Here is a 27,841-nt window from a genome sequence, read left to right on the forward strand (position 1 = left end):
AGTTTGCCTGCTGCTCTTTGCACTGCGAAGTGTGCACTGTGCTTGATTGCTTCTCCTGAACTCCACCCCCACCCTGCAGCTTCTGTGGCTACCTTGCCCCACCTTCTCCCAGAGTTTTTTTTGGTAATGCCACTCTTCTGTTGGCCACATTGACAGCTGTGCTCTGCCATGTGTGTGTTTGTATGTGTGGTTCCTTGGCTTCTATTCTTAACTCTTTTCGTAGGGCAAGAACTATTTATATGTACGATAGGAAACCACATCATTTGAGCAGGAAGGGTCTGGCTTCCTGGAAGTTTGACACCAGGGAGGACCAAATTCACCATGTATGAGAAGTCCTGGCTTCCTTTTTTTAAAGCCTCTCTATCATAGGCACTATAGATTGTAAGGGTTATCCCTCCTCTTGCACTTCAGAGACCAACAGAATTTCTCACGATTAACTTTTCATTACTTCTGAGTAAGACTTGGTGTTCTCCATTAAAAATAATGGCTCCTGGCCAGGCACAGTGGCTCACACCTGTAATCCCAGTACTTTGGGAGGCCAAGGTGGGTGGGTCACCTGAGGTCAGGAGTTTGAGAGCCTGGCCAGCATGGTGAAACCCTGTCTCTACTAAAAATACAAAAATTAGCAGACACGGTGGCACGTGCCTGCAAACCCAGCTACTTGGGAGGCTGAGGCACGAGAATCGCTTGAACCCAGGAGGCAAAGGATGCCGTGAGCCAAGATTGTGCCACTGCACACCAGCCTGGGCAACAGAGCAAGACTCTATCTCAAAATAAAATAAAATAAAATAAAGTCTCCCTACTCCCTTTAAATTTATTACCCTGACAATTCCTTTTGTATCAAAAAACCACATTGCCCCAAACTTGAGTTCCTTTACAAACATACACTAAGAGATATTGCAGCTGTGCAAACTTTCAAAACAAATACAATGGTGAAATGAAGATAAATACCTTTCCTTTCAAATCTTTTATAGTTTTTGTTTATTTCTCCTTTCTTACCTAATTCAGATATCAGCATTCTCAGTCACTCATATATGAAAAAGAAACCCCAAAGTCACTGGATTCTTTGGTCTCCCTTATACTCTCTCTCTCCCCTCCCCTCTGCATCGAATCAGTTACCACGCTTCTTGCTTGGTGTCTCCAATCTGCCATCCCTACTGCTCCTCCCTTACTTGAAGCTGTGGAACAAACAATGCTTAATGATGTGCCTTGGGTTGAGAGAAATTGTCAGTTGCTTGTTTGGACCTTGTGAACAGCTATACTGCGGATACAGCAAATTTTAAACAGCTATGCCAAATGAGGGGAAGTTGTATTGAGTTTTGTAGTGCATATGAAAGAGGAAAGAAAAAAATGAGTTTAAGTTCACTTACATCTGAAATGATTAACCTGGTTAATGGTTGGTGACTTCCATAATTATTTAAAACATGTTTCACAAACCTTGACACCCACACCAAGAGTGGTTTCCATTTCAGATGGAGAAAGCCTATCTAGAATCAATCAGACAAGAGCCCTACATTTGTTTACATATTGAACGGCAGAAAAACACAAGAGATGCCATCATTCATGATAGAGCTCACAGTGAGATATGATTAAACAGCAAAAAGTTATTTATGTAGCTTTCTAAGTCTTAGTCCAGCTTTTCTTTGAGGACATAGTGAAAAATATTTTTCATCACATCACAGAATACAAAAGCATTCCAGATCCAACTAATTCTCTTGGCTTTTCCTTTAAATAAAGTTGATGCGCCGGGCGCGGTGGCTCATGCCTATAATCCCAGCACTTTGGAAGGCCAAGGCGGGTGGATCACGAGGTCAAGAGATCGAGACCATCCTGGTCAACATGGTGAAACCCCGTCTCAACTAAAAATACAAAACAATTAGCTGGGCATGGTGGCGCATGCCTGTAATCCCAGCTACTCAGGAGGCTGAGGCAGGAGAATTGCCTGAACCGAGGTGGCGGAGGTTGCAGTGAGCCGAGATTGCGCCATTGCACTCCAGCCTAGGTAACAAGAGTGAAACTCAGTCTCAAAAAATAAATAAATAAATAAATAAATAAATAAAGTTGATGCTCTCTTAAAGTTACATTTCTTTCTTTCCTTTTTTTTTTTTTTTTTTTTGAGGCAGAGTCTCGCTTTGTCACCCAGGCTAGAGTACAGTGGCACGATCTCTGCTCACTGCAACCTCTGTGTCCAGGTTCATGCAATTCTCCTGCCTCAGCCTCCTGAGTAGCTGAGACTACAGCACCTGCCACCACACATGGCTAATTTTTGTATTTTTAGTAGAGATGGAGTTTTGCCATGTTGGCCAAGCTGGCCTCAAGCTCCTGACCTCAGGTGATCCACCTGCCTCAGCCTCCCAAAGTACTGGGATTACAGGCATGAGCCACGCCCAGCAAAGATATATTTCTAATAATGGATGTGCCACAGTACCTGTTGAAGGACATTTGGGTTGTTTCCATTTTTTGACAAGTATGAAAAGAGCTGCTGTAAACATTCATGTACAGGTTTTGTGTGAACATGTTTTCATTTCTCGAGGATAAATACCTAGGAGTTAAATACCTGGGATTGCTGGTTCATAGGATAAATGTATGTTTAACTTTATAAGGAACTGCCAAACCATTTTTCAGAGTGGCTGAACCATTTTTTGTTCCTACCAGCAGTGTATGCAAATTCCAGTTGCTCACATCCTTCTTGGCTATTGGTATTTTTAAACTTTTTATTTTTAGTGCTTGTATTCGGTGTGCATTTCATTTCACTGATAGCTAATGATGTTGAGCAACTTTTTATGTACATATTTAACAAACTTGTATCCTCTCTGGTGTGTCTAGTCTAATCCTTAGCTCATTTTTTAAATTGGGCCATTTTTTCCTTGTTATGAGTTATTAAGGGTTTTAGAGTTCTTTAGACATTTTGTATAAAAGTTTTTTGTCAGATATATGATTGACATGATTATGCTTTTGGTGTTGCATTGAAGAATCCTTTTTCTATTCCCGAGACGTGAAGATTTTGTCTTTTGTGTTCTTCCAAACGTTTTATAGTTTTGTGTTTTATGCTTAGATCTGTGATCCATTTTTAGTTAATTTTTGTATGTTGAGATCCATTTTTTGTATAAGAATGTCTCAGTGTCCTAACACCATTAGTTGAAAAGATGATCATTCCTTGAATTACTTTTGCACCTTTGGGGAAAGAAATCAATTGTTTCTGTTTGGGTAGATCTACTCCCGGACTCTTTATTCTGTTCCATTTATGCATGTGTTGGGCCCTTCAACAATACCAAATTGCCTTCATTACTATAGTTTCACAGTAAGCCTTAAAATTGGGTAGTGTGATTTCTCCAATGTTATTCTTCTTTTTCAAAATTGTTTTATATAGTCTAGTTCCTTGGCCTTTCCATTTAACTTTTAAAATCAGTTGACATAGCTGGGCACAGTGGCTCATGCCTGTAATCCCAGCACTTCGGGAGACTGAGGTAGAAGGATTGCTTGAGCTCAGGAGTTTGAGACCAGCCTGGAAACACAGGGCGACCTGATCTACAACAACAACGACAACAAACCAGTTGACCTATATCTACAAAATATCCTGCTGGGATTTTGATTGGTATTGTGTGAAATCTATAGATAAATCTGGGGAGAACTGACATCTTACCACATTGAGTCTTCCAATACATGAATATGGTGTATCTTCCAATTTATTTAAGTGATCATGGATTTCTTTCATCAGCATTTTGTAGTTTTCTGCATGTAGCTCCCATACATATTTTATGAGATTTATACGTAAGTATTTCATTTTTGTTGGAGCTCTGTGAGAATGGTATTATTTTTTAAATTCCAGTGTTCAATTACATACTGATAGTATATATAGAAATAAGATTAATTTTTGTTTGTTGACTTCATACTCTGTAGCTTTGTTAAATTCATTACTTCTAGGAGATTTTTGTTTCATTTTTTAAAGATTTTATGTGATTTTCTACATAGAGAATCATGTCATGTATAAACAGGAATGGTTTTATGTATTTATGCATTTCTCTTCAATACGTAAGGCTTTTTTTCCTTGCCTTATTGCATTGCCTAAGACTTCCAGTACATTGTTGAACAGTAGTGGTGAGAGTGGTCATCCTTCCTTGTTCCCAGTTTTAGGGAGAAGGCATTCAGTCTTTTACCATTTTAGCTATAGGTTTTATGTAAATGCCATTTGCCAGATTAAGGAGGTTCTCTTCTGTTCCTAGTTTGCTGAGAGGCTTTTAGGAAATGTATTTTTATTATCGTGAATGTTGAATTTCATCAAATGCTTTTTCTGCACCAATTGCCAGAAACATATAGTGTTTTTTCCCTATTATTAATATGGTAGATTACATAGATTATTTTCAAATATTGCCCCAGCCTTTCATTCCTGGGATAAACTACCTGAAATAATTTTGTAAAGTCTGTATTCTTTGTGCTGTATGGCCACTAAAGTTTGTGTTTTGTTAGCTTAGTGGTCAGTTAATACTTAGAGATTTCCTTAAACGTGTGCAACAACAAGAAAAAAGTCTTAGTCTTTTCTGAGAAGCTCTATGTGTATATAGAGGCACATCTTCAATACTCAGGCAGTTTACATCTTTGCCTTAGCCTTCACTTCCTGCTTTCACAGAGCCTCAAGCTTACAGCTTTCTCAGGTCTTTCCTGAGCCTGCGCACAGCCCTAGCATGCATATAGCTTTCTAGATTCCCAGGAATGTGTCAGAGACTTTCAAAGCCCTTATGGACATCTGTTTTTCTCCCTAACTTTTTGGTTAGTCTATTGTTTGCCCCAGTTGTCAACTGTCACCTCAGAGAGCAAGCACTAAACCCTTTGCCTGTAAATATTTTTGACAACCCCTCCTCCACCCCTTCTAACTAGAAGCTTTAGTACTGGGCCCGTTCCAGCTCAGGTGAAATAAAGACGAAACTCTCAGCCAGACTTCAAGGAACTGCCTTGTCATTACAAAACAAGTAATTATAATTCTTTGCATATGAGATTCTTTCTGCTCCTACTGGTACTAGGAATGCAGGTTGTTGTTTTCAAGGCGACCACTAAACTGGAGAGCAGAGGATGGGCAGGGGTAAGTTAAAATGTCACAAAGCTCACTTTTTAAAAAAAATCAAGATCCAGCCATTTCATTTAAATAAGAATGCCCTAAGTTGCTCAGTAAGCCATTGCTTAATTCCCAGAGTTCCACAAAATATAGACTCTGACAGTTTTTGCCAACTTTGTTGTTGCTTTAATGGTGAGGCAGAGTTCCAGAGTTCCTTACTCTACATAGACAGCTTTTGTTCATGTTGCCACACTCAATGCCTTTGGTATGTGAATAAGGAGCAGACTCCCCAACCTTTGACACACACAGTCTGGGGGTGAGTTCATGAATTTATGGCATTACTTTTCCAAGTTCCCCACCTCACTATCTCCCTGATATCTCTAGTTCCTGGGAGCTCCCCTTTGCTATCCTCCAGCCAGAAAGCTGGGGCTCAAATCAATCCTCTGTGCCCTGCAGTTCCACAACTGCATTTACTGTCAGGGCCAAATGACAGGAGGACACACAGAGCAAAGAGCAATGATTGGTTTTGCCGTCTTGAATTTTGATGCAGTGTGTAGGGATGTCACCAGACTACTGGATTTCCTGCACCTGACTCAAGGTGGGGGGTGAGGGTGGGGCGATAGGACAATAGCTAGAGGAAAAATAACTCTTAGAATAAGCAGATGAGATGAGGTCAAGGAATAATTTCACCTATTAAAAGATATATGACCTTGGCTGGGCATGGTGGCTCACGCCTGTAATCCCAGCACTTTGGGAGGCTGACGCGGGTGGATCATCTGGGGTCAGGAGTTCGAGAGCAGTCTGACCAACATGGTGAAACCCCATCTCTACTAAAAAGTAAAAATAGAAAGTTAGCTGGGCATGGTGGCACACATGATAATCCCAGCTACTTGGGAGGCTGAGGCAGGAGAATCACTTGAACCCAGGAGGCGGAGGTTACAGTGAGCCAAGACTGCGCCATTGCACTCCAGCCTGGGTGACAGGGCGAGACTCTGTCAAAAGAAAGAAAGAAAGTAAAAAGATGTATGACCTCATTTTGTACCCCAAGCTGATAAAGCAAAAAATGTTAGTTACACGGAATAGCCTCTTTGCCTCCAATGTCTTCTCACTCTAATCCAAAAAGATATCACAGAAACACAACCATGTCAATCTTTGCTTAAAAACAGTAGCAGCCTCCCATCACACTTAAGATAAAACAATTTCCCTGTAGTGTTGGGTACCGCAGAGTATGTTAAAGGAAGACCTTATAATCTCCATTGGCAACCCTATTCTGTGATACAGAGATTGACACTTTCTCATACTATGTAAAATGCTATGAAAATGTAGCTTTAATTCTTCCCTTCCATCCATGGCAGCCCTTAATCTTAACATCCTATAGAGATTTCTGTTCCCCATATACATTCAAAGCTCTTCAGAATCTGCCCTCATCTTCCCATCCTGCCTCATCCTGTTCTTCATCCCCACATTTGCTCAAGGACCCTTTGCAAACATGCCGTCATCATCAAAGTTAAAAAATAAAGTTATCTTAGAACTTGAGAACCACACATCCCAAGTCATTTGATGACCCCAGCTGTGAGAAAACTGGTCCTAGAACTTTCTGCTACCTCTGATGGCTGTGGAAGAGCTAGATGAACGAAAGCTGTCTTGGTGATGTCAGGGACCTCAGCCGTTGCATGTAAACATATGTTACTATGCTGGCTTTAGGCATGATTTAATTAGATTATCATGCTTGTGTTATTTATTATGGGGTTTTCAAAAATTTTCAAAATAATTCTCACTTTACAAAATATGCCAATACCCTCAAATATTTCAAATCACATAGTCAAATAACTTATCACTATGTTTTTAGTATAACAGGTATACAGCGCAAATAAACTATTTCTTTGATTAGTAGTAGTTTTATGATACAAAGTGTGCTTTCTTACACACGGTGACACTGATTTCTGATCAGACTGATTATCTTCCTTTCTCTCCATGTGAAGTTTGTGGTTTCTGTAACTATTTCTGGGTTTATATTTACTTGTAGATCCTGTAAGTAGCTCTATTAGGTTTTTATTTTTCACATTATGGCAGCATGGACTTTACAGAAAAAATTCCGCTTACGAATACTTTTGAAAAGGGCATTGAGGCCATTATTCTAACCACCAAACACATGATTTCTCAACTGGCAGACCCGGAGAGCAATTCCTAATGGCCACCTTCCATCCTTCTGTATCAGAGGAAACGATAAGAAATGAAATACATAAACTGTCTGGGCCCCAATGAATCATTCTCCTGACTTTGAATAGAAATTTAAGCTACACTTGATTTATTACAATATCTGCTCTGTTCTTAACTGCTTCATGTGTACTGCTCCTAAAGTCACGAGGAGCCGAGAATGCCATGTGCGGTCAGGCTGGTCTCGAACCCCTGACCTCAGGTGATCCACCTGCCTTGGCCTCCCAATGTGCTGGGATTACAGGCATGAGCCACCATGCCTGGCCTTTTCAAATTTTTGAGACACGGTCTCATTTTGTCACACAGGCTGGAGTGCAGGGGTACAATCTTGGCTCACTGCAACCTCCGCCTCTGAGGTTCAAGTGATTCTCATGCCTCAGCCTCCTGAGTAGCTGGGATTACTGGCATGCACCACTACACCCAACTAATTTTTGTAATTTTAGTAGATACAGGGTTTCACCATGTTGGCCAGGCTGGTCTAGAACTCCTGGTCTCAATCAAGTCTTGATTAATAATAGCTGTGTCCCTCTATGCCCACATTTCTCTTTTGACTCAGAGATTGTATCTTTAGGCTTTTCTGTTAAAAGGATGTACCTGAATGCCCTAATCAGTCTCAAAACCTGGCATACGCGCGCACACACACACACACACACACACACACGTGCATACACATGCACACACACAAAGACACATACTTATTTTTAAATTAAGAAAGTGAAAGATTATACCAGATTAACATTACATGACATTACATATCATGACTCTTTTTGTTTAGTTTGGTTCTGAGAAAAAACAAAAGCTGTTTCTAATTAAGATGTGGCCAGTGTCAGCGTTCCCTTTGAGATGTGCCTATCCACATTTGCTTTTGGGATGAAGCTACTCCACCAGCCCCTCTTTAAGTGCTTCTGTTCCTGGGGAGTGATTTATCACACATTAACAACAGTTGTAGCCTGATAGCAACTAATTGAATGAACTAAATGAAATTGTGTGCTCTGTGAACTGCAAATGGTATGCAAGTGTCAAAGGACATGGCTGTGTGAGTAAGATACCATTGCAAATTTCTCTATACCTTGCTATATCTATTATTAAGGATACTTGATTTTGAACATGATGCCACTAAGCCTGAAGGTGGTTAAATGAAAACACACTTTTTGTTAAGTGGTTGTAAATAATGTGTTCTGTTTCATTCAAATAATAGGTATGACAATATATGAATCTGTGGAACTTTTGCATTAATTTCCAAGAGAATACCTATGTATGGCATAACTTTATTGGACTTTGCATAGACTCTTGCCTATGAAACATAAGGTCCAAATTCATGTCCTTGTGGAAGGACTGAAACATTTGGAGTTCTGTAGTAAGCCAGTTGTTAAAACTTGTTTTATTTTATGTGTTTATTTTTTAATTAATTAATTTTTATTTTATTTTGTTTTTGAGATGGAGTTTTGCTCTGTGGCCCAGGCTGGAGTGCAGTGGCGCAATCTCGGGTCACTGCAACCTCTGTTTCTTGAGTTCAAGCGACTCTCTTGCCTCAGCTTCCCAAATAGCTAGGATGCCCATGGTACCATGCCCAGCTAATTTTTGTATTTTTAGTAGAGACAGGATTTCGGCATGTTGGCCAGGGTAGTCTCGAACTCCTGATCTCAGATGATCCACCCACCTCAGCCTCCCAAACTGCTGTGATTACAGGCATGAGCCACCATGCCTGGCCTTTTTAAATTTCTGAGACAGAGTCTCACTTTGTCAACCCAGACTGGAGTGCAGGGATGCAATCTTGGCTCACTGCAACCTCCGCCTCCTGGGTTCAAGGGATTCTCCTGCCTCAGCCTCCTGAGTAGTTGTGATTACTGGCATGCATCACTACACTGGCAAAGTTTTGTAATTTTAGTAGAGATGCGTTTCACCATGTTGGCCCGGTTGGTCTTGAACTCCTGGCCTTAAGCAATCTGCCCACCTTAGCCTCCCAAAGTTGCTGAGATTACAGGCATGAGCCACTGTCCCTGGCCTAAAACTTGTTTTATATGCAGTCATATTTTTATGGAAAACAATCATCCTTCACCTGCAAGGATCTTATAAATTATATGGGAACATTTCCTTAATGATAGAGTTAAATGAAGACTTTATGTTAAAGGAGCTAGGTCCAGTTCACACTTGCAGAAACCCCTGTTTCAAGATCCAATGGTATCCTATGCTTGAGTTCTAAAGCTATTCCTACCCTATAATTTAATTCCAAAGCTACTGATCATAAAGTTGTCTTATCCACTCTAAATTTTATATCCAGCTACTTTAATTTCCATCTACTTCTTCACGCAGGCTCCCTTTTACATTTAATAATTATAGGAGGAACACCAGGATAGAACCTTGTTGTGCTTACTTACAGAGTCTTTATGTGCAAAAGACTAAATTAAAACTCATCATAAAAGAACAAGACTCATGTCTCTCTTTTTTTTGAGATGGAGTCTGGAGTGCAATGGTGTGATCTTGGCTTACTGCAACCACCACCTCTCGGGTTCAAGCGATTCTCCTGCCTGAGCTTCCTGAGTGGCTGGGATTACAGATGCCCAGCACCATTCTCAGCTAATTTTTTTTTTTTGGATACAGAGTCTTGCTCTGTCACCTGGCTGGAGTGCAATGTTGTGATCTCGGCTCACTGCAACCTCCACTTCCAGAGTTCAAGCAATTCTTCTGCCTCAGCCTCCCGAGTTCCTGGGATTACAGGCAAGTGCCACCACACCTGGCTAATTTTTGTATTTTTAGTAGAGATGGGGTTTCACCATGTTGTCCAGATTGGTCTTGAACTTCTGACCTCGTGATTCACCCACCTTGGCCTCCCAAAGTGCTGGGATTACAGGTGTGAGCCACTGTGCCCGGCCAAGACTCATGTCTTTCTTCTGGCTTTTTGATTCTTTGTAATAAACAGTATACTGAAAAGTTACTAAAAGGATATTAGGCCAGGCGTGGTGGCTCACTCCTGTAATCTCAGCACTTTGGGAGGCTGAGGCAGTCAGATTACCTGAGGTCAGGAGTTCAAGACCAGCCTGGCCGACATGGTGAAGCCCCCATCTCTACTAAAAATACAAAAAGTTAGCCGGGCATGGTGGCACGTGCCTATAATCCCAGCTACTTGGGAGGCTGAGGCAGTAGAATCACCTGAACCCAGGAGGCAGAGGCTGCAGTGAACCCAGATTATGCCACTGCACTCCAGACTGGCAACAAGAGTGAAAGTCCATCTCAAAAAAAAAAAAAAAAAGATTAAGCTCTCTGGGATTCTAGCTCTCTGCTTTCTAGCTCTCTGCTGCCTCATTGAAATATATTTGAGATTTCCCAGTTTTCTAGAATTCAAGTCATCTAATCTTTAGCCTTTTCTGGTTATGTTCTATTTTCTATCCAGGCCAGATTCTGTGGTTGGCCACGAAGTGAACCCATCATTAACTGCCTACGTTCTTTCTCCCTTACCTGCAACACATTAGTGCCAATCCCTACCCTTCACCTATTGCTACCAGGACTCAGGGCTAAGCAAGGAGATTTGGTGCCTGGAGGCAATGTCATACGTTTATGCTGCCATGTGCAAACACTAGTTTCTTAGAGGTCTCTCCACAGACTGGTTCATAAGCACATGGCCCTCTTCAGCATCCATGCCCCATGTGCAGTTGTCTTTCTGCATCCTTGCTTTTGGGCTGTACAGTGTCCCAACGAAGGTCATGAGAGCCGCATAGACCTGGTCCAGTACAAAGTCATGGTATCTAATTTCACTTGCATCTTCATTATTCCTACCAAGCAATCCTGGCTATCTCCCTTCCTGCCGTATTTCCTCTAAAAGAGAACTCACTTGACTTGAATTTTTCCTACTGACTTTAAGTCAGTAATGTTGATTGTTGGGGAGGTACACTTTCTCCATGCCCAGTTTTTCTTTGTATGTGTGTGCACTTTTCATTAGCAACACTCTGACCTCACTCCAGGCCTTTATTTACTTTGGAGGAGGACTGCTCATCTGGTTGGAGATTGGGGCCCAGGACGCCGCATGCTTGTCTCTCTCTTTGTCTTGGTCATCTGGTAGGCTTGGCGCGCTGCCTGTGGGAGGGGAGGCCTGTGGTGGCTGCTGCTACCTGTGGCTGATTGACTATTCCTAATTCTGGGTGAGTATTAGGCAAGAATGAAGCCTCACCCTCCAATACAACTTTTATTACTAATAAAACGGATATTTTTACCTCTATCCTCCTGAAGTCTGCATCTGTCTCTGAATTGGCTTTCAAAGTCAGATCAGGAAGGAGGGTATCATCCACGGGCACACCAAAACTCCAACATCTAACGCCATCCCCTTCCTGTTATCCAGGCAACCTGGAACCCTATTAATTTAGAAGATTAAAGCATTCAGACAGGATCCTCCCCAAACGTCTTCCCCATCACTGTGTATTTGCCATTCTACAACCTCCTGTACATTCGAGGAACCCTGCACTTCCTTCTCTCAGTTTCTCTAGTTACTATCTTGTCCTCTTCTCGGTAGGTCTCCATTACCAGCCACTTCTCTTTCTGGTCACATGGGAAGAGGATGCCAAATAAAAAGATTTAAAAGCCACAGATTGCTGATTTCCCATCAACCCTGCAGGAAATCCAAGACATTAATCCAGGATGGGGCATGATGTCTCATGCCTGTCATCCCAACACTTTGGGAGGCTAAGGCAGGAGGACTGGTTGAGGCCAGAGGTCCAGACCAGCCTGAGCAACATAGTGAGATCCTGTATCTACAAATAATACAAACATTAGCTGGGTGTGGTGGTGCATGCCTGTAGTCTCAGCTACTCAGGAGGCTGAGGCAGGAAATTCACTTGAGCCCAGAAATTTGAGGCTGCAGTGAGCTATGATCATGTCACTGTACTCCAGCCTGGGCAACAAAGCAGTACCCTGTCTCTAGAATTAAAACAAAACAAAACACTTCAATCCATATCCACAAATTTGACAAGAAACCACTTAATCCAGAAGTTATGGGGCAATCAGAAATGCTATTATAGGTTTGGCTTATCTAAGACCCATAGCTTTTTAAGTACAAGGCTAACTACGTTTAAAATTTATGACTTACGAGTTATATCCTGCATATTGTGAAATGACAGACATTAATATGTAAATGAAAGTAGGAGATATAAAAAAAGCAATGAAGAGGCAATGTGCCCCACGTATTTCAAAATCCTACAGTAATATACTTTTATAATTAAGTTTGGTGTTAAGCTTCCTTGAAGCCATGGAAAAAGGAAAACATGCTGGATAACATAATTCTCATTGTTTGAGGAAAGGAAGTTTGATCTCTGACAAAATTTTGTCAGGAAAGATTCTTTCCAGCCCAATTGCTCTTGAACTGTGAACCTATGATAAGGGATGCTGAACCACAAAGAGAACTTCTGCTCCACAGTGGACTTGCAGAAGACACAGATAGCTTCAAATCTCCCAATGATGAGGACTCATGTTGCCAAATATTCTCCTGGCATGATGAGGACGGAACACTTGGGTAGACAAGGTCTACCTTGGCCAGGCTGCCAGAAATTGACCAGACATGGTGGCCAGCCCATGCCTGTAATGCCAGCACTTTGGGAGGCTGAGGCAGGAGGATAGCTTGAGCCCTGGAGTTTGAGACCAGCCTGTGCAACAGAGTGAGACCCTGTTTCTACAAATAATAAAAAAGAAGTTGTCTATAAAATGTTCTTATCCCACCAGCCCTTGGCTCTTTGATGTTATCTTTTTGAGCAGAGATGGTGCCAACACCAACACTTGTTATCTTCCTGACCATTACAGGTGGCCTAATACTTTGGTCTTGAGTCTGCTCCTACTTCCTTATAGTAAAACCAATGCCTTGAACCCAGAAGGAGCGCAGTTGGTTTCCTTTTTGATATTCCAGGAGGGAACTCATTGAGGATGGGATAGAAATTTATATTCAAATCAGGAGACAAACTTTTGAGTCATTCATTCATTCAGAAAAATCCTGAGGCTGAAGCAGGATTGCTGAGGCCAGGAGTTTGAGACTTGCCTGGGCAACAGAGTGAGACTTCCTCTCTACTAAAAAAAAAAAAAAAAAATTAGGCGGACATGGTGCATGCATGTAGTCCCAGCTACTTGTGAGGCTGATGCAGAAGACTCACTTGATCCCAGGAGGTTGAGGCTGCAGTGAGACCTGACTGTGGCACTGCACTCCAGCCTGGGCAACAGAGTGAGACCTGTCTCAAAAAAAAAAAAAAAAAAAAAGTCTCACTCCTACTGTGTGGAGATATGCAGGCTCTGGGAATATCATGGTGGACAAAAACCAGATGTGGCCCTGCCTTCATGCAGCTTAAGGCCTGAGGGTTCTGATCTAGTCTAAGGTGTGAGGTGGTCAGGGAAGTTTTCCATAAGGAATTGACATTTGGGCAGAGATCTGAAGAAGAGAAGCAGGGAAAGAGGAAGGTATGAGGTACCCCACATATGTGGAAGTGAAAAATCATGGAAGCAGAAATGAATATGGAGAGCTCAAGTAGAGGCAGCTACAGGAATGGAAGTGAAAAATGATGGAAGCTTGTACTTGGTGCGTCGGGGGTAGGGATAAAAAAATAAATGGACCAGGATTTATTACGAGGGGAAGTAAACAGAACTTGATGATTGTTAATGACGAAGAGGGAAGTGCCACAATAATTTGCCAGTTTGCTGACTGAGCTTAATGGTGGTGGCATTCACAGAGACTGGAGCACTGGAGATGTCCAGGTTCGGGAGGAGGACCCTGACAGCGGGCCCCTAAGACATCTAAGTGGGCATGCTTGGTAGGACTTGGGGTTCAATATCCTGCTGCAACCCAGTGTTGTGTCAATCAATGCTGAATCGTATTGCAAATCTCATTGCAGGACTGAATGTTGGATCTGACAAAATGTTGGAACTTTATAATAAAAATAAACAGTTAAATTGTTAGCATTTTACACGTAACTTTCCAAGCATTAGGAGAGAACCATGAATTTGGATTCTGCACAGAAGCACTAAAAGCACCCTGCGTGGAGGAGCATGATTAATGGGTGCCCACCCTGTGTGAACACGCTTGTAAAACTGAGTCACGAGAATCGGTGGCTCAGCTCTGAAAGTTACCAAGACAACAGGGAGACAAGGTAGAGGCTGACATGCAACAGACCCTACAAACTGAATGGCGGTGGTGAAGACATCACCAAGGGAAGAGCAGGGAGACCATTAAATGGGAAACGGTGATGCAGAAAATAAAACTTATATATATATATATATATATATATATTTTTTTTTTTTTTTTTTTTTAACGGAGTCTCGCTCTGTCACCCAGGCTGGAGTGCAGTCATTCGATCTCGTTAACTGCAACTTCCGCCTCTTCAAGTGATTCTCCCGTCTCAGCCTCCTAAGTAGCTGGGATTTCAGGCGCATGCCACCACACATGGCTGATTTTTGTATTTTTAGTAGAGAAGAGGTTTTACCACGTTGGCCAGGCTGGTCTGGATCTCCTGGCCTCAGGTGATCCACCCGCCTTGGCCTCCCAAAGTGCTATTAAAGGCGTGAGCCACTGCGCCCAGCCTCAAAACTAATCTTATATGGAAAGAATATTAAAGAACTGGCAGAAATGCCTAAGTACTTCCAGTATGATTTTTAAAGTAGTCACAGGCACCCAAAGCTAGGTACGAATAAGTACTTTTAGCTGGCCTCGCTAAGAGGGAAGGAAAACTCCCTTTTCCTCGAGCCTCCTCTTTGTCTCGGGCATTCACCTGTGAGTCAGCCTAGACAAGGCCAAGGGAAACGGAGGGGCAGGAATGTGCTCCCATCACTCCTGGGATCTCAGCCGAGGGAAACAGGAAGCAGCATGTTTTTCTACCCTACACACTTTCATCCCTATTACGTGTGCACAGAGCCCCCAGAGAAAATGCTGTTTGGTAGTGACCTGATAACCACATTCTTGGAGCTTTGGTCCAAGAATGGTAAAAATCCACGGAATGCCGGGGAAGGGAGAGGAGGAGAAGCAGAGCAAAACAGAACACAATCTCCACTGTAAACGACTGGCTAATATTACATTCAAGTTAATGTCTAACTAAAAAGTGGAAATTTTAGATGATCTGCATGGGGTACCTTATCTTTCTCATGAAGAAATAATTTTTATATTTTGAAAGTTTAGCAATTACTCTTAAAATATAAAACAAGCAATTACTCTTAAAATATAAAACAATATAAAATATAATTCAAAGTTTTATTAAAGATTTACCTTAGTAAGGCAGAAGGTGGTGCAGGTAACCCTGGAGTTTGGCTGGTTGGATCACAAGGTAACTGGGTCTAGAAGGGAACCGGGTCCAGGGACCCATAGTTGCCACCTCCCCAACTGTGGGCTGAGGAGAGTTCACTGGCCTGAACGTGTGCCAGGGAGACCAAAGGTACATTCCTGTGAATTCCCGCGACTGGGAACTGCCAGCTGCAGTATCTTTCTGAAGTCCCACCCTGTTACTGTGGCTCTCAATGTGTCTGTATTCGGAAACTTGAATTCTGTGTACTCAAGGATGGAATGCAGAGCTAGCATCGCGTTAGGCATTGCTCCTCTGAGCTCATCCTTCTGGCCACACTGTTAGTGAAACCCTTTGGAACAGTGTGTTATCAGTCCCAAGATCTTTAGCAAGCTGAAATTGCTTATAGAAAGTGACAAGGGCTCTCAAAACTTACATGATAAAAAGCACAGAGAGTAAAGGTCGATTGCTCCTCTCTCCCCTTTGCCAGCTTAGGGTAGAGCAATACTACAAAGTTTGGAAAATGTCACCACTTCTGTCCCTCCCAGCCTGATTTCATTTACTTATTCATTGATTCACACATCCTGCATTCATTCACTCTGCATTTGTTCAGCATTACCATGGAGATTAGGCTGACCTTGCTGGGTACTGAGGATGCCGGTGTCTGAAAGACAGACCCTGCCCTAGTTTAGCAGCTCCCACCCTCATGGAAGCAGACAACTCAGCCCCACCCTGCACCCCTCCTCCAGTTCCCACTCACAGGCCAGCCCTAGGAGGAGCCTTTCCTCTGCCCCGTGAGGCTGGGAAAGGTGTTTTGAAGGTGCAGCAAACAGTTAAGCCGGATGAGAGGGCAGTCCCCAGGGGAGGCCCACGCTGGCAAAGGGAAGTTAGTAGCAAGAGCAGGGAGAAAGGTGGCTCTCTGTAGCTTCCATTAACCTTGCGGAAACGCCCCCACTTTGGGGTAGAGGGTGAAGGTAGGCAAGAATTGTTAGGTTTTCTTTTGGCCCAGAATATTTGCAATAAATGTCATTCCCTTCTATATCCAATGCACAATCATCACCTAGGAACTTCCTCACTGTTTCGAGGAAATAAAACCTAAAGTTTAAATAAAACATGAGAACTCAGTGAATGTTTAAATGAACACTGGCATCCCCCACAGAGTGGGGCGCCCGACTCAGCAAACCCCTGGCCCGCGGTGGGGACGCTGCGCGTACCTCTCACACGTGACGCGGATGCGCTCGTCGCTGGACGACTGCTGCTCGTCCTCCTTCTCCTGGAAGTGCTCCTGCACGCACTGCTCCTCGAACTCGTGCAGCCTCTTCAGCTCCTCATCGCTGAGGAACAGCTCTGTGTGAAGGGAGAGGTGTCGGCCACACGAAAAACAGCAAGGATGTTTTGTGGCCTCAGTGTGAATTTCACAGCCCCACGTTAATTAAGCTTTCTTCAACGCCACTCCTAAGGCAGTAACTGGTTTGTATCCAAAAAGGGGTTGGCCGGGTGCGGTGGCTCACGCTTGTAGTCCCAGCACTTTGGGAGGCTGAGGCGGGCAGATCATGAGGTCAGGAGTTCGAGACCAGCCTGGCCAACACAGTGAAACCCTCTCTACTAAAAAATACAAAAATTAGCTGGGTGTGGTGGCAGGTGCCTGTAGTCCCAGCTACTCGAGAGGCTGAGGCAGGAGAATCACTGGAACCTGGAAGGCAGAGGTTGCAGTGAGCCAAGATCGTGCCACTGCACTCCAGCCTGGGCAACAGAGCTAGATTCCATCTCAAAAAAAAAAAAAAAAAAAAAAAAAAAAAGTCTGTTTGTGGGGTGGTTGTCATATGCCTCTATCAGTTGGAGCCAACTGGCCTGCTTTTAAACATAAAAAACAAAACTACATCTACTGGGAAAGTAAGTCCAAGTAATATTTCCAGAAAACTTTTTGTAGCTATTTTTATGAATAGAGTCAAGCAAAGAGCATTATTTTCTCATTTCCTTTAGATGCAACAAATTAAGACATTTTGAAAGGGGCATTGAATTTATATAGAAACTTATAGAGTTATTTTAGAGAATCAGCTCAACTGAGCTCCATGAGCTTGCTTTCCATGATGTTAATTATTAACAAATTAATAAAACTAGAATAAAATGGATACAAAATGAGAAGTCTTTTGCAAAGAGCAGCAGTTGGACTGAGTGTGGTGCTTTTCACATGTGCAATTAGTTGAATGAGATTTCTGTGAGGATGTTCAATTGGAACACTATTTTGAAATCAGCCCAACCTAGAAATGAAGAGCCCTGCACATACTCAATCCACGATCCCGTTCCTCTTGGTCCCCTTCTCTCTTTTTCCTGCAGTGGGCACTGAGACGCATAACGATGATATAGATGTGGCTTAAAATGATCATCGGTGGGGGTAGGACGGGCCTGTCATGAAACGTCATAATAAGCTGATATCGCTGGAACTTCCACACCTGGTTGGATATTGATTTTACTTCAAAGAAGGTATTGCTTTTAAAAAAAAAAAAAGACATTTTTACGGTTAGTTATATTACCTTTTATAGTGACTGCCCAGAACAGTCAGAGTTACTCACATTTAAATGAAAAAATGAAATGGCCTTTTAGTGCCCTTTAGTACTGATTCCTTGATTGTCCAATCTTTTGGTTTATCCATCAATGTGGATTATCTATGCTTAAGGACACTGTACTCATAAATAGCTAAGTGTAATCAATTGCTATGTACTACTTTCTTGAAAAACCACACCATAATCTACTCATGTACTCAGGAAACTTAATTTCCTATACATAGAGGTATAAGCCATTTAACTAAGGATTTTATCATGTTTAAACTTTCCATTAGTCTAACAATGGAAAAGTAGATGACTACTTTTTTTTTCAACTGAATTGATTAGTTATTGAACTTATTTGATTAAAGTTTCATTATTTTGGATGTGGGGTAGGTACAATCTTTGTCTTTACCTTCCATCAGGAAGCAGTAAGTGGTTGATTTCATTGCCTGCAACACAGACCTTAGGAAAGCCAGTTACCTTCCATGACCTTAGTTTTCTCATCTCTTAAGCCAGAAGTTTGGAGCAGGTTTTCTCCAATGCCCTGTTCAATTCTAAGATTGCATATTTCTGTGAAGGCTTTTTCACTCTATATTTTTCATCTTAGAAGCTAAAATCATTTTTTTCAACATTTATTGAGCATGGTCAACATACTTAACACAATATGCCAGAGAGGTTTTATAAGAAACTTGATTTAATACTTTAAGCCACTTTTTAAGGCCATTTTATCTTCTATAAATGATCAGAACAAAATGCTTTACATAGTATTACAGTAATTGTAACAGCTTATGAAACTAATACTGCCTTTTGCACCTCTACTGATGAATGAAAAGCATGACTTGATCAAATCTTCTGTACCCCAGGAAACTTTCATCTAAGAAAATATTTTCATTAGATTAAGATATATGATAAAGTGTTTAAATACTAACTGATTACATTTAAATGTATTTAAGTGTCAGCTCTTAATTTATGAATACATTAAGACTGATTAAGTTTGAACAAAGAGAATGCAAAAATTGGATCTACTTAAAAACCCTAATGAAATTCTCTGCAAATAAATTAGTAGCCTGGGAGATTTCTGAGATTAAATAGAAAATCTGTACAGTAATAAATAATAAACATGTGGTCATTGGCTGTGACACGTACTTGAACACAGCAATCAGCAGGTTCACCAGCAAGATGTTGGCCACCAGTAGGTAACATGCCATGAGTGCTGGTGTGAGCCAGGCACCAGGGATACAGGGAGGAAGCCGCTTGCCCTCCTCATCATATAGGTTCTCACCACAAGGAGCTGAAAGAAAAAAATTGTTTTGTGCTTGCTTTTTATTTATGATGAAAAGGATAAACATCTCTTACATATGTTTTTCAATGACCTATTTCTTTTTTAATATGATTCTTTCTTATTTCACAAGCAATATTTTTCCATGAGAAAAAATAAATGCATACAAAGAGAAAGGTCAGAAACTCATATCTGTACTCGGATATAGTCATTCTTTGTCATATCTCTAAACATTTTCCCATTTCTTTATTGTGGCTTTCATCCATTTGAAAGTCATTGTGGTGGTTGGGCGCGGTGGCTCACACCTGTAATCCCAGCACTTACAGAGGCCGAGGCGGGTGGATCACCTGAGGTTGGGAGTTTGAGACCAGCCTAACTAACATGGAGAAAGAGCATCTATGGAGATTGAATTTAAAAAAAAAAAAAAAAAGAAAGAAAGAAAGAAACCCTGTCGCTCCTAAAAATACAAAAATTAGCTGGGTGTGGTGGTGCATGCCTGTAAATCCAGCTACTCGGAAGGCTGAGGCAAGAGAATCACTTAAACCTGGGAGGTGGAGATTGCAGTGAGCCGAGATCGCACCATGGCACTCCAGCCTGGGCAACACGAGCAAAATTTGGTCTCAAAAAAAAAAAAAAGAAAAGAAAAGAAAAAGAAAAAGAAAGTCTCAGTGGCTTCTAATTAAACATTAGCTTATGCTGTCTTCTGGTTGCTTTCTTGGTTTCACTGATACATTACATTTGAAAATACTTTTGTTGTGTCATATGGGGTAGTGATCCCCTCTACTTCCCAAATTGCTTAATCAACTGTTTTGATGTCATGTCTGAAAAATAATCTTTTCTGCCTCCGCTCATTTGAAATGCTACTTTATGTCATAGGGGGTCTATTTCTCCCCTAAGAAAATAGGGTGATCCCAACAGTGAATTTATGGTTCTCTTTACTTTTTACTTACAGTTTAAAAAGTACTGGCACCAAAAAACAGTTTAAGACTATTAGTAATCAGCTAAGGAAAAAGTAATTAAGAAACACATTCCATAGACTAGAATAATCAATTCCATGTAAACTTACGATTAATTTCCATGGCGTAGACTACATATCGATTGGAAAGCAGGATTTTTGTTTTGTTTTGACAGGAGGGGAGGAAAGAAGATAAGATGATGGTTGAGAGAAAAGTAAAACAAATGATCTAACAACAGAACTGTTTTGCTGTGAAGAAATGCAAATATTTTAAGCTTGAGAATTATTGATTCACACTTAGAAACAGTGATCTACTTAGAAGAATTACATGCATTATAATTCTAGAAATTATATTTCATGGATATTTATTTTACCATATGTCATAAACAAGTACAAAAGCTCACTAGTTAAAAATATTGTGAAAAAGACATGATGTTATTGGCAGATGATCATTCTAATTCAGGTTAACCAATCACACACTCCCTATATTCCAACACAAACATCTCATAAGCACAAATAACTACAAGATTATTAGTTAATAGTCAGATAAAGAATCAAAAACCTACATTTAATTATGTTACTGAGAATAGCACAGCCTAAAGTTTACCTCTTTACCTTCTCTCATAACCCAATATAATTTTTAAAGAAAGCTCAACAATAAAAATATTACAGTTTATGTGTGGAATCCAGGGACTTTTAACATGTATGTATATCTAAACTAATATTCTTTTGAAACCAAATTAGGTTTTTATATTCTGGCTTACCAAGCCACTAAGACATTTCAGTAGTTGACTCTGTGATACTTGCAATAGTGATATGGTCAGAATGACATTATAAAAGAAAGAAGGTAATGCATGAGCTCGTTATCATCTAACCTAGAGGCAATAGACACACGGACAGTCCTACATTGTATATGAGAGGAAGATGGTAATAACTTTCTGTTCTCAAATAGCAGAGCTCTGGAAACAGCAGACACGCTGTTATAGCTGATGCTTTATGATAAAGTACAATATGCAAATGAAATGTTGGTCCTGAAATGAAAATGGGACTAAAGTGCCTCCTTCACTGGTGGAACATTTATTGAACTGTCCTGGTGAAATAGGTAAGAACATTTAAGCTTTATATCCGTTCAACCCAGAAGACACCAGCTCAGCCTGCAGAGGAGCTGGGGCTACATTCCCCAGAAATCTGTGCAGGATCATAGCCCATTTCCTCTGCTAACATCCAGATTATTTTTGGTAATACAAAATAGCACTCTAATAGTGAAGACAAAATGGGTAGCGATATGGAAAATGGGCTCTGATGGCTTGAAGAAGAGGATGGTGGGACGTGTCAGTTACTCTGCCATGTCACCAGTTTATTCTACTGGAAAACACTACCAGCCTTATCCTGGGGTGGGGAGATACTAAGTTGAAGAAAAACTAGGCTATTGGCATTGGAATTGCATTCATGTGACAGGATGTCCATCAGATCCAGCTCAAGGGAAGTGAGACTCTTTTGGAGTTCTAGTGAATTATTTTTTGAATAATGATTGATGTCTGAGAAATAAGTACAAAGTTCCATAATTTGTATTTATTTCTTTGTAAAATAATTTGATGCCTATGGTGGAGTGACAAATATTTTTTATTTCCAAATTAATACATGTTCTTCCATTAATTTGGAACTGATCATCTGCCTCAGAAGCAGGGAAGAGAATCTTACTATGAATTCTACTCTTACGGTCTATCTGGTCTGCAAACACCTCTCCATAGATCATCCAATAGGGCATGTAGAAGATGTTTCGGGCCAGTTTCCAAGAAGGCTTCTCCTCTGGGTGCAGAATGGCTTGACGGGCTACTCCGAAACTCATGAGCACAACCAGCATGATGACCACAAAGTACAGCATGTCGATCATCTGAGCAGGGAGAACATTTGTCTGCCACTGTCTTGGCTCAATGGACCAAATTCACCCTGGCTCATTATATTGCCTTCTCCAATTAAGCACTTCAGGAATGCTTAATTAGGATGAAGAGAGCCTCTTTCCCTTCCTGCCTTCCCATCCATGGGAAGGCTTTTTCCTACTTCATGCAATGCTTTATGTCTAGAATGTCTTCTAGAACATTGCTATCCTCATCTGCTCTTCATCCTTCTTGCTTCTCCTCTTGTTACCCTTAGTAACTACAACCGCAAATGGAGAAAGGAAAGAATTATGAGAAAAGATGGGAGTTTGTAAGGAATACTAAGGAGTAAGTGGAGAAGATACCTAAGGAAATAAAAGGATAATTAATTGAGAGTACAGGCCAACATTTATTCATTTATTACACAGTGCTGAGTGGCTGCAGTGAGCAATGCCATGGTTACTGTGGATCCTAAACTGGTATAATTCCTAATTTTGAACATCCATGAAGATGGAGGCCCTTGCTGGAATTAACTAAAGCATATATCCGTTAGCTGAAAACCACTTGCCCCATAAAGAGTCCTTCCTAAATATAGGCAGCTTACTTTCTTCTTGCACCAGTCCTAACACTGAGGCTCTCTTAGGTAATGTAAGGATGACCTGCTGGTTCATTTTCAGTTTCATATGCTCTGGCCTGATCTGGAGTATAAGTTAACATGACTGATCATGGTCTAGTCATGTTAACTTCCTGTGTTCACTGCAGGCCAGAGTACATGAGTTGAAGATCATTTGGAGTACAGGTTGGGGAATGGCCCCGGGCTCCCTTTATCTCTGGCTTCTAGCACATGTTAGGAGGTTATAAATCAGGTGAGTTTTTTTTTGGGGGGGTGCCCTATATGCATTCGAAAGTGGATGTAGTCTCACAGAACATCAAATCCATGTCTCTGTACTAAGGAATGCTGAAAATATGTTTCCAGCCATCAAGAAGTAAATGTTTTGAGACATCTATTTTGCTACTGAATTCCTATTGCATCAAAACTTAATGTTCTCTTATGCCCTGGGAAAGTGAAGTAAGCTTTTATTAAAAAGAAGGCTATTTTCTTTTATATTACTGTCAAAATAGACTCATTAATAATAAATCAAAAGGAATAAAAAACAAAAGTAGGCTGGGCTCGGTGGCTCATGCCTGTAATCCCAGCACTTTGGGAGGCCAAAGCAGGTGGATCACCTGAGGTCGGGAGTTCGAGACCAGCCTGACCAACATGGAGAAACCCCATCTCTACTAAAAAAAAATAAAAAATTAGCCGGGTGTGGTGGTGCATGCCTGTAATCCCAGCTACTCAGGAGGCTGAGGCAGGAGAATTGCTTGAACTTGGGAGGTGAAGGTTGCAGTGAGCCAAGATCACGCCATTGCACTCCAGCCTGGGCAACAAGAGCGAAACTCCATCTCAAAAAAAAAAAAAAAAAAAGCAATTAGTTATCCTAGAGTTGAAATATGGATATGGTATGGAAGGAGGAAGACAGTATATATTGAGTTCCTGATATATACTGAGATATATATATATGTGTGTGTGTATATATACACATATATACAGTGTAGGCAGGTAAACTATATATGTATATATACACAGTAGGCCCTTAACTCATGTTTTTCTATCAGATTTTATTAAGTCATCAACATGTAGGAGAACTGTGTATCTTAAAGCAAAGAACGTTTCCTTTAAAAAGCCAACTCAAAAGAAAAACCAAATGAAATGGAAGAAAGCCATGCGGAAGGCCTGTTCTTATGTCCTAACCACAGCCAAAGTCTCTCTGGCTACCCACAGGATGTCATTACTAACCATCTTTCCAATCATCATCACATATGGCCCCAGATACTTGTTGACACCAAAGATGTCCAGGACGCGGATGTACCAGAAGATGATATCCACACAGTAGATCACACGGCCGTAGCCCATATAGGGCTGGTTCTGTAGGCGAAGAATTGCTCCAATCATGAAAGTGGAAATGGCCACAAGATCTGTGATGTTCCAGTACTCCTGAAGCCAAACTTTGATTTTCTGGCTGAGTTTGCCTGGTTCTGACATGAGGATCTGAAAACAAACCCCAAAGAACAAGACACTGAGATGCCGTATTATAAGTCTTGTCTTAGAATCTTGGAACAATAAGACTGGTGAAACATCCCAGGACATATGGCCCCTTTCCTGCTCAAAACCTCTTAACACTCCTCTTCTCAGGCACAGAGAGACATCTAGAAAGGGAAATTCCATGGAATCCTCCCTATTCTAAATTCAGGGTTTTACAAACTCAGGAAATGCCTTCTAAATTATGTCCTTCTGGCTGCAATTAAAGCAGCTGCATTTTGATTTCTTTTTTAATTATCTGGACACGTGCCAGTTAATCCACATTCCACACTCACACAGAACAAAAACTCTAGAGCAGGGATGAGCTCTACGTGGCTCCACAGAGCTTCAGTTCGCCCAGTGGAGATGGCAGAATGGGACTAGGAAATGTTTTGATTTGCCAGAATTCCTTTGCAACTTAGACATGAGAAATCAGGGGAAAGTTAGACCAGGGTTTCCCCATGTGAGATATTATCCTTTCAAAATCACTGCTGCTTAAGGAGAGACCTCCACAGAGTAAAATGCAAGATATTTAGCAAGCAGCCCGCACGGGCATGCGCAGAGACGTTCCAATGGCACAGCTGTCTGTGGTGCCGCAGCAGGGTGGAGGGTTGCTGTGCCAGGTGGTACCCCTTCAGTTGCAGAGGCCTTGGGGATCTCTGTGGTAGGATGGGGCAGTGGCTATCTATCAGCCCACACAGAAGGGATTCACTAGTTTAACAACCCGTGCACACCAGCTGATGGCCACCCTCTCTCTCCTGTAACTGGGGACAGGTTCCTGGAATAAAGAACAGTGTCTCGGTGTATGGTGGACCCTCTCAGCAAGGTCATGACAGCACAGCAATGGTAAGGCAGGCCACTCAGGAAATCCCAGTTGCAGTGCCTGCAGAATTTGAACGAAGCCCAGCTAGAAAAGGAGCAGTAAACGATGGAAAGTATAATCTTAGGTTCAGTGCTCTTTTAGTTTCCCAGGCTCTCATTAGACCGATACCATCAGATTCCCTTTACCTGGAATAGGTTAGTAATGTTTTTCAGTTCAGTGAAAGGGTCAATAGTAATTGCAAAATAATAGTATTGGTTCTATACCAGTTGGAGAAAGGATATGAAATGGTGCTGTGGGCTTTTTCAGTTTAAGTTGCTTTTTTGGTTGGATACATGCTTTCTCTTTATAAGCAAATGTAGTGAATTAAAATGTCATACACTTCTGGATGACATTGGAAAGGGAAGTACCTGGCCCATCTTTCCTCTGCTGTCTGCAGAGATTGCCTTCTAGGAGTTACCTTTTCTCTCGAGCCCTCTGGGATAATAAGAGTCATGTGTAAGATGTTCTTTTCAACACTGAGTTGAAAATCCTGTTCCCTCTGTTTGCAGCAAATGCTCCAGGCCCTTCCCACATACCCTGGAGCTTTTCCCCAGGTGGGCTTGCCCATCCTACCTGCTGCAGGCACTGCTGTTAGGCCCACCCCTGCCCCCTTCTGGGAGGCTTGCTTTTGGACACTTGGAGCCATGTCTCTGGTGGGTACCAATGACTGATTGAGGTGGGGCCCAGAGGTGAGACAGACCCCACGGTGTCCAGTCCACGCAGAGCCCCCTGCAGGATTAGGCCAAGGGCAGGGTCCACCTGAAGCCACACCTCGCTTAGCGCCTTTCCCTCCTCACCGGGAGCCTTCCTTTCATCAACCTCTGGCACAGGGAGATAACATTTTTCTCCCTATAACTTTGGATCTTGGAGCACACTGTGCAAGTGTCTCCTGTAACTCTCTTTCTTGTTTCCGGTCCCCCCAACATAAGCTGATATTCGTACCCAGGTGCAGTAACTGGGTTATCTCAGGTTGCTGGCAGCATTTGCTGATGTTTTCCTACCGATTCAGACCTGTTTTCATCATTAAATATCATGTATTTTCCCTTGTGTTTTGGTTTTCAAGTTCAGTTGAAGGAGATGATACATATTAAAAAAATGAATGGAATAAACTTGGGATTCTGACACCTCCAAAAAAAGTCCCACAGCATGTATAATTTGGTTTTTTGGTTTTGTTTGTTTTGAAATGGACTCTCACTCTGTCACCCAGGCTGGAGTGCAGCGGCACAATCTTGGCTCACTGAACCTCTGCCTCCTGGGTTCAAGTGATCCTCCCACCTCAGCCTCTTGAGGAGCTCAGATTACAAGCACCCACCACTACGACTGAAAAATTCTCGTATTTTTAGTAGAGACGGGTTTTCACCATGTTAGCCAGGCTGGTTTTGAATTCTGACCTCAAGTGATCCTCCCGCCTCAGGCTCCCTAATAGCCAGGATTACAGGTGCACAGCACCATGCCTGGCTAGTTTTTGTATTTTTAGTAGAGATGGGGTTTCACCATACTGGCCAGGCTAGTTTCGAATTCCTGACCTCAAGTGATCCATCCACCTCGGCCTCCCAGAGTGCTGGGATTACAGGTGTGAGCCACTGCTCCCCACTCATCATGTATAATTTGCATGAGATGTTTTTTCAGTAAGGAGCCATATCTGCATTTGCAGCCAGCGGTTAGTGGGCTGGGGCAGGCGTTTGGGGTGGTCACCTCTCGTATCTTCTCCAAGGCCAGGCTCACAATGTAGGAAATGACGATCCACTCCTGGAGGGAGGGCCAGCCGTCCATCCGCACCAGGATAACATAGTTAAACAGCAGCAGGTACCCCAAGTACGATATCTGAAAGAAAGAGAAGCTGGTAGCCGGATGTGGGGGAATCACGTTGCAATCAAATTTTGAAACCCTATTTTCTTTCAGGTTGATAAATCTAACAAAATCTTTGTTTCTGAATGCACTGACATATTGGGAGGAAAGCTTCCCTGCAGCTCAACAGTGCAGACAGAGGACCCGGAGGCAGGATGGGAGGCGTTTTTTGCTTTAGCCCATATGGGCCCTGACTTTTCATTTTCTGCATGGAGACAAATTTGTTGGTGCTGTCATCCTTGTGGGGAAACTACGAAGTTGCAAAAATTATGATAAATGGGAAACTGTTAATAGTTTGCTGGTGTGTCTTCTACATTCCTGGAAATTGGAAAATGTTACTTACTCCTCCCTGCCTCATAAATTTCCTTCCTGATTCTTTCCACAACTGGGAAGTTAGATGAGAGGACTGTGGATGAGCTGCCCGCCCAGACTGCAAGCTGACCCTAGAGTCCCCTCAGGTAGTGGTGGCATGTCCAGGATTTGCTGTGTCCACAGCAGGGCCACTATATCTGTGGCAGGGAAAGAGGGAGAGCTGGAGGTAAGAGTGGGGTGAGGCAAAAGTGGGGAGTGAAGGGGTTGGGGGAGGACGCCTGAAGTCGGTCACCTGTCCCCCGTGATTCACCGTGACGCCAAGGAATCTTCAGCTTCTGGGTCCCTCACTGGCACAGGCCCCTTTTGAAGGATTGGGAGAAGGGTGCTAGAAGTTGAGTATTTGTAATTGGGCAGTTTTTTTTTTTTTTTTTTTTTTCAAGATCCCACCTCCCAATTGTGTAAGCTTCACCAGGAGACAGGCAGGCCCCTCCAGATCCACCATTCACTCCTCGAAGAAAGATTAGAGCCAGGTTCTC

General features: G+C 42.1%; 1 protein-coding gene across 5 annotated transcripts in view; it reads right to left on the reverse strand.

Moving 5' to 3' along the window:
* Nucleotides 1–27,841, reverse strand: part of TRPM1 (transient receptor potential cation channel subfamily M member 1) — a 139,822-nt gene that overhangs the window by 3,264 nt on the left and 108,717 nt on the right. For 2 of the 5 annotated variants that reach the window (XM_032259951.1, XM_032259954.1), the window contains exons 20-26: nucleotides 26,841–26,969; nucleotides 24,002–24,253; nucleotides 22,004–22,178; nucleotides 20,396–20,416; nucleotides 19,197–19,341; nucleotides 17,792–17,994; nucleotides 16,719–16,851 (exon numbers count right to left, since the gene is read on the reverse strand). In XM_032259951.1, the coding sequence (XP_032115842.1) occupies nucleotides 16,719–16,851; nucleotides 17,792–17,994; nucleotides 19,197–19,341; nucleotides 20,396–20,416; nucleotides 22,004–22,178; nucleotides 24,002–24,253; nucleotides 26,841–26,969 (1,058 nt within the window). Of the gene's footprint in view, nucleotides 1–16,718; nucleotides 16,852–17,791; nucleotides 17,995–19,196; nucleotides 19,342–20,395; nucleotides 20,417–21,985; nucleotides 22,179–24,001; nucleotides 24,254–26,840; nucleotides 26,970–27,841 lie in introns of all 5 variants that reach the window. The other 3 variants (XM_032259950.1, XM_032259953.1, XM_032259952.1) reach the window with 2 other exon arrangements.

The sequence above is a fragment of the Sapajus apella genome, unplaced genomic scaffold (genome assembly GCF_009761245.1).
Source record: "Sapajus apella isolate SASKATOON/1434 unplaced genomic scaffold, GSC_monkey_1.0 scaffold113, whole genome shotgun sequence".
In the NCBI taxonomy this organism is placed as follows: domain Eukaryota; kingdom Metazoa; phylum Chordata; class Mammalia; order Primates; family Cebidae; genus Sapajus; species Sapajus apella.